The sequence below is a fragment of the Pristiophorus japonicus genome, unplaced genomic scaffold, assembly GCF_044704955.1.
Source record: "Pristiophorus japonicus isolate sPriJap1 unplaced genomic scaffold, sPriJap1.hap1 HAP1_SCAFFOLD_281, whole genome shotgun sequence".
In the NCBI taxonomy this organism is placed as follows: domain Eukaryota; kingdom Metazoa; phylum Chordata; class Chondrichthyes; family Pristiophoridae; genus Pristiophorus; species Pristiophorus japonicus.
In genome coordinates, this window is record NW_027252571.1 from 608020 (window position 1) to 615519 (window position 7500).

The 7500-nt window shown below is 56.6% G+C and overlaps 1 protein-coding gene across 1 annotated transcript in view; it reads left to right on the forward strand.

Annotated features, from left to right (window-relative positions):
* LOC139247681 (calsyntenin-3-like) overlaps nt 1–7500 on the forward strand; it is a gene marked incomplete at its 3' end in the record, with an annotated part of 278480 nt that overhangs the window by 5796 nt on the left and 265184 nt on the right. Inside the window, exons 4-5 of the mRNA XM_070871764.1 lie at nt 5554–5703; nt 7043–7228. Of these exons, the coding sequence (XP_070727865.1) occupies nt 5554–5703; nt 7043–7228 (336 nt within the window). The remainder of the gene's footprint in view (nt 1–5553; nt 5704–7042; nt 7229–7500) is intronic.

Sequence of the window (7500 nt, forward strand, 5' to 3'; positions counted from 1 at the left end):
CCACCTTGTCAAGCCCCCTCATAATCTGATACGTTTCGATAAGATCACCTCTCATTCTTCTGAATTCCAATGAGTAGAGGCCCAACCTCCTCAACCTTCCCTCATAAGTCAACCCCCTCATCCCCGGAATCAACCGAGTGAACCTTCTCTGAACTGCCTCCAAAGCAAGTATATCCTTCCGTAAATACGGAAACCAAAACTGCACGCAGTACTCCAGGTGTGGCCTCACCAATACCCTGTATAACTGGAGCAAGACTTCCCTGCTTTTATACTCCATCCCCTTTGCAATAAAGGCCAAGATACCATTGGCCTTCCTGATCACTTGCTGTACCTACACGCTAAGGTCTCACTACTAATTGTCTCTTGCACTCGTACACGAGAGGTGCCGTCTTTCGGGATGAGACGTTAAACCGAGGCCCCGTCTGCTCTCTCGGGTGGATGTAAAAGATCCCGGGGCACTATTTGGAAGAAGAGCGGGGGGAGTTCTCCCCGGGTGTCCTGGGGCCAATATTTATCCCTCAATCAACATCACAAAAACACAGATTATCTGGATCATTATCACGTTCGCTGTGTGTGGGATCTTGCTGTGCGCGAATTGGCTGCCGCGTTTCCCACAATGCAACAGTGAGCACACTCCAAAAGTACTTCAGTGGCTGTGAAGCGCTTTGGGACGTGCGGTGATCGTGAACGTCTTTCTCTCCGCAAGAGGTCTCAACAACAACAACTTATATTTAAATAGCGCCTTTAATGCAGTGAATCGTCGCAAGGCGCGTCACAGGAGTATTGCGGGAGGAAATATTTGACACCGAGCCGCCGAAGGAGAAATTAGGGACAGGTGACGAAAAGCTTGGCGGGTTTGAAGGAGGAGAGAGAGAGGTCGAGAGGTGGAGAGGTTTAGGGAGGGAGTTCCAGAGCTTGGGGCCCAGGCAACAGAAGGCACGGCCACCGATGGTGGAGCGATTATAATCAGGGATGGTCAGTAGGGCAGAGTTAGAGGAGCGCAGACATCTCGGGGGGTTGTGGGGCTGGAGGGGGTTACAGAGATAGGGAGGGGTATTGGGCTGGAGGAGGTTACAGAGATAGGGAGGGGTGTAAGGGCCAGACGGGGTTACAGAGATAGGGAGGGGTCTAGGGGCTGGAGGGGGTTACAGAGATAGTGAGGGGTGTAGGGGCTGGAGGAGGTTACAGGGATAGGGAGGGGTGTAGGGGCTGGAGGAGGTTACAGAGATAGGGAGGGGTGTAGGGGCTGGAGGAGGTTACAGAGATAGGGAGGGGTGTAAGGGTTGGAGGAGGTTACAGAGATAGGGAGGGGTGTAGGGCTGGAGGAGGTTACAGAGATAGGGAGGGGTGTAGGGGCTGGAGGAGGTTACAGAGATAGGGAGGGGTGTAGGGGCTGGAGGAGGTTACAGAGATAGAGAGGGGTGTAGGGGCTGGAGGGGGTTACAGAGATAGGGAGGGGTGTAGGGCTGGAGGAGGTTACAGAGATAGGGAGGGGTGTAGGGGCTGGAGGAGGTTACAGAGATAGGGAGGGGTGTAGGGGCTGGAGGAGGTTACAGAGATAGGGAGGGGTGTAGGGGCTGGAGGAGGTTACAGAGATAGGGAGGGGTGTAAGGGTTGGAGGAGGTTACAGAGATAGGGAGGGGTGTAGGGCTGGAGGAGGTTACAGAGATAGGGAGGGGTGTAGGGCTGGAGGAGGTTACAGAGATAGGGAGGGGTGTAGGGGCTGGAGGAGGTTACAGAGATAGGGAGGGGTGTAGGGGCTGGAGGAGGTTACAGAGATAGGGAGGGGTGTAGGGACTGGAGGAGATTACAGAGATAGGGAGGGGTGTAGGGGCTGGAGGAGGTTACAGAGATAGGGAGGGGTGTAGGGGCTGGAGGAGGTTACAGAGATAGGGAGGGGTGTAGGGGCTGGAGGGGGTTACAGAGATAGGGAGGGGTGTAGGGGCTGGAGGAGGTTACAGGGATAGGGAGGGGTGTAGGGGCTGGAGGAGGTTACAGAGATAGGGAGGGGTGTAGGGGCTGGAGGAGGTTACAGAGTTAGGGAAGGGTGTAGGGGCTGGAGGAGGTTACAGAGATAGGGAGGGTGTAGGGGCTGGAGGAGGTTACAGAGATAGGGAGGGGTGTAAGGGCCAGACGGGGTTACAGAGATAGGGAGGGGTGTAAGGGCTGGAGGGGGTTTACGGAGATAGGGAGGGTTGTGGGCTGGAGGTTACAGAGATAGGGAGGGGTGTAGGGGCCAGAGGGGGTTACAGAGATAGGGAGGGGTGTAGGGGCTGGAGTAGGTTACAGAGATAGGGAGGGGTATTGGGCTGGAGGAGGTTACAGAGATAGGGAGGGGTGCAGGGGCTAGAGGATATTACAGAGATAGGGAGGGGTGTAGGGCTGGAGGAGGTTACAGAGATAGGGAGGAGTGTAGGGGCTGGAGGAGGTTACAGAGATAGGGAGGGGTGTAGGGCTGGAGGAGGTTACAGAGATAGGGAGGGAGCGAGGGGCCATGGAGGGATTTGTAAACACGGATGAGAATTTTGAAATCGAGGCGTTGCTTAACCGGGAGCCAATGTCGATCAGTGAGCACAGGGGGTGATGGGTGAGCGGGACTCGGTGCGAGTTAGGACACGGGGGCAGTGAGCACAGGGGGTGATGGGTGAGCGGGACTCGGTGCGAGTTAGGACACGGGGGCAGCGAGCACATAGAAACATAGAAAATAGGTGCAGGAGTAGGCCATTCAGCAATTCTAGCCTGCACCGCCATTCAATGAGTTCATGGCTGAACATTCAACTTCAGTACCCCATTCCTGCTTTCTCTCCATACCCCTTGATCCCCCGAGTAGTAAGGACCTCATCTAACTCCTTTTTGAATATATTTAGTGAATTGGCCTCAACAACTTTCTGTGGTAGAGAATTCCACAGGTTCACCACTCTCTGGGTGAAGAAGTTCCTCCGCATTTCGGTCCTAAATGGCTTACCCCTTATCCTTAGACTGTGACCCCTGGTTCTGGACTTCCCCAACATTGGGAACACTCTTCCTGCATCTAACCTGTCTAACCCCGTCAGAATTTTAAATGTTTCTATGAGGTCCCCTCTCATTCTTCTGAACTCCAGTGAATACAAGCCCAGTTGATCCAGTCTTTCTTGATAGGTAAGTCCCGCCATCCCGGGAATCAGTCTGGTGAACCTTCGCTGCACTCCCTCAATAGCAAGAATGTCCTTCCTCAGGTTAGGAGACCAAAACTGTACACAATACTCCAGGTGTGGCCTCACCAAGGCCCTGTACAACTGTAGCAACACCTCCCTGCCCCTGTACTCAAATCCCCTTGCTATGAAGGCCAACATGCCATTTGCTTTCTTAACCGCCTGCTGTACCTGCATGCCAACCTTCAATGACTGATGTACCATGACACCCAGGTCTCGTTGCACCTTCCCTTTTCCTAATCTGTCACCATTCAGATAATAGTCTGTCTCTCTGTTTTTACCACCAAAGTGGATAACCTCACATTTATCCACATTATACTGCATCTGCCATGCATTTGCCCACTCACCTAACCTATCCAAGTCACTCTGCAGCCTCACAGCATCCTCCTCGCAGCTCACACTGCCACCCAACTTAGTGTCATCCGCAAATTTGGAGATACTACACTCAATCCCCTCATCTAAATCATTAATGTACAGTGTAAACAGCTGGGGCCCCAGCACAGAACCTTGCGGTACCCCACTAGTCACTGCCTGCCATTCTGAAAAGTCCCCATTTACTCCTACTCTTTGCTTCCTGTCTGACAACCAGTTCTCAATCCACGTCAGCACACTACCCCCAATCCCATGTGCTTTAACTTTGCACATCAATCTCTTGTGTGGGACCTTGTCGAACGCCTTCTGAAAGTCCAAATATACCACATCAACTGGTTCTCCCTTGTCCACTCTACTGGAAACATCCTCAAAAAATTCCAGAAGATTTGTCAAGCATGATTTCCCTTTCACAAATCCATGCTGACTTGGACCTATCATGTCACCTCTTTCCAAATGCGCTGCTATGACATCCTTAATAATTGATTCCATCATCTTACCCACTACCGATGTTAGGCTGACCGGTCTATAATTCCCTGTTTTCTCTCTCCCTCCTTTTTTAAAAAGTGGGGTTACATTGGCTACCCTCCACTCCATAGGAACTGATCCAGAGTCAATGGAATGTTGGAAAATGACTGTCAATGCATCCACTATTTCCAAGGCCACCTCCTTAAGTACTCTGGGATGCAGTCCATCAGGCCCTGGGGATTTATCGGCCTTCAATCCCATCAATTTCCCCAACACAATTTCCCGGCTAATAAGGATTTCCCTCAGTTTCTCCTCCTTACTGGACCCCCCGACCCCTTTTATATCCGGAAGGTTGTTTGTGTCCTCCTTAGTGAATACCGAACCAAAGTACTTGTTCAATTGGTCCGCCATTTCTTTGTTCCCCGTTATGACTTCCCCTGATTCTGACTGCAGGGGACCTACGTTTGTCTTTACTAACCTTTTTCTCTTTACATATCTATAGAAACTTTTGCAATCCGCCTTAATGTTCCCTGCAAACACAGTGGGTGATGGGTGAGCGGGACTCGGTGCGAGTTAGGACACGGGGCAGTGAGCACAGGGGGTGATGGGTGAGTGGGACTCGGTGCGAGTTAGGACACGGGGCAGTGAGCACAGGGGGTGATGGGTGAGCGGGACTCGGTGCGAGTTAGGACACAGGGCAGTGAGCACAGGGGGTGATGGGTGAGCGGGACTCGGTGTGAGTTAGGACACGGGGGCAGTGAGCACAGGGGGTGATGGGTGAGCGGGACTGGGTGCGAGTTAGGACACGGGGGCAGTGAGCACAGGGGGTGATGGGTGAGCGGGACTGGGTGCGAGTTAGGACACGGGGTCAGCGAGCACAGGGGGTGATGGGTGAGCGGGACTGGGTGCGAGTTAGGACACGGGGGCAGTGAGCACAGGGGGTGATGGGTGAGCGGGACTGGGTGCGAGTTAGGACACGGGGGCAGTGAGCACAGGGGGTGATGGGTGAGCGGGACTGGGTGTGAGTTAGGACACGGTGCAGTGAGCACAGGGGGTGATGGGTGAGCGGGACTGGGTGCGAGTTAGGACACGGGGGCAGTGAGCACAGGGGGTGATGGGTGAGCGGGACTGGGTGTGAGTTAGGACACGGTGCAGTGAGCACAGGGGGTGATGGGTGAGCGGGACTCGGTGCGAGTTAGGACACGGGGCAGTGAGCACAGGGGGTGATGGGTGAGCGGGACTCGGTGCGAGTTAGGACACGGGAGCAGCCGAGTTTTGGATCACCTCCACTTGACGTCGGGTAGAACGTGGGAGGCCGGCCAGGAGCGCAGCGCGTTGGAATGGTCAGGTCTGGAGGGTAACGGAGGCACGGACGAGGGCTTCAGCAGCGGAATAGCTGAGGCAGGGGGACGGGGACGGGCGATGTGATGGAGGTGGGAACAGGCGGGTTTAGTTACGTCGCAGAGATGCGGATGAAAGCTCATTTCACACACCCAACCCTGCTCTCTCTCTCTCTCTCTCCCAGGCAACATCAGGAACACTGAGAAGCTGGATATCAAAAATAAACGTCTGTACACCTTCGCAGTGACGGCCTACGATTGCGGCAAAAAGCGGTCATCAGAGGATGCCCAGGTGGAAGTGGAAGTGAAGCCCACCTGTAGGCCAGCCTGGCTGGGTAAGGGGCTATCCCACCGACCGATCGCGAACAGCCGCGTTCTTTATCCCGCTCCGATCCCCTCGACACTCACCTGGTCTCCTGTGTCCGCATTGGCTCAGTGGGCAGCATCCTCGCCCCCGAGTCAGAAGGTCGTGGGTTCGAGTCCCACTCCAGGGACGTGAGCACAAAATCTAGGCCGACGCTCCCAGTGCGGAGCTGAGGGAGCGCCGTACTGTGCTGTCGGAGGGGGTAGTGCTGAGGGAGTGCCGCACTGTCGGAGGGGCAGTACTGAGGGAGCGCCGCACTGTCGGAGGGGCGGTACTGAGGGAGCGCCGCACTGTCGGAGGGGCAGTACTGAGGGAGTGCCGCACTGTCGGAGGGGCGGTACTGAGGGAGTGCCGCACTGTCGGAGAGGCAGTACTGAGGGAGTGCCGCACTGTCGGAGGGGCGGTACTGAGGGAGTGCCGCACTGTCGGAGAGGCAGTACTGAGGGAGTGCCGCACTGTCGGAGGGGCGGTACTGAGGGAGTGCCGCACTGTCGGAGGGGCAGTACTGAGGGAGCGCCGCACTGTCGGAGGGGCGGTACTGAGGGAGTGCCGCACTGTCGGAGAGGCAGTACTGAGGGAGCGCCGCACTGTCGGAGGGGCAGTACTGAGGGAGCGCCGCACTGTCGGAGGGGCGGTACTGAGGGAGTGCCGCACTGTCGGAGGGGCAGTACTGAGGGAGTGCCGCACTGTCGGAGGGGCAGTACTGAGGGAGTGCCGCACTGTCGGAGGGACAGTACTGAGGGAGCGCCGCACTGTCGGAGGGGCGGTACTGAGGGAGTGCCGCACTGTCGGAGGGGCGGTACTGAGGGAGTGCCGCACTGTCGGAGGGGCAGTACTGAGGGAGTGCCGCACTGTCGGAGGGGCGGTACTGAGGGAGTGCCGCACTGTCGGAGGGGCAGTACTGAGGGAGTGCCGCACTGTCGGAGGGGCAGTACTGAGGGAGCGCCGCACTGTCGGAGGGGCAGTACTGAGGGAGTGCTGCTCTGTCGGAGGGTCAGTACTGAGGGAGCGCCGCACTGTCGGAGGGGCAGTACTGAGGGAGTGCCGTACTGTCGGAGGGGCAGTACTGAGGGAGCGCCGCACTGTCGGAGGGGCAGTACTGAGGGAGTGCCGTACTGTCGGAGGGGCAGTACTGAGGGAGCGCCGCACTGTCGGAGGGGCAGTACTGAGGGAGTGCTGCTCTGTCGGAGGGTCAGTACTGAGGGAGCGCCGCACTGTCGGAGGGGCAGTACTGAGGGAGTGCTGCTCTGTCGGAGGGGCCGTATTTCGGATTAGACGTTAAACCCCGTGCTGTACCCGCCCTCCTGTAGGTTGGAACAAGCGGATTGAGTACATCCCTGGGACCGGGGCCCAACCCCTCTTCCCCCACATCCACCTGGAGACCTGCGACGAGGCGGTTTGGAACATACAGGCCAGCGTGGAACTCCAGACCAATCACGTCGCCAAGGGCTGCGATCGCGACAACTATTCCGAGAAGACCCTCCGGAAGCTGTGTGGTGAGTTTTACCCACCTCCGACCGCCCCCTTTCCCACACAGACACACACACACACTCACACAGAGCAGGAAAAACCCAGGCTCTATTCTCGGCCTAGTGCTAAGTTAATCTGATCCTCATACACCCAGTGTGGGACTAAGCGACCCCCCGCCACCACCCAACACGGAGCAGGAAATGCCCAGGCTCCATTCTCGGCCGAGTGCTGGAGTTAGCCTGATCCTCACACACCCGGTGTGGGACTGAGCGACCCCCCCCGCCCCGCCAACCCCCCG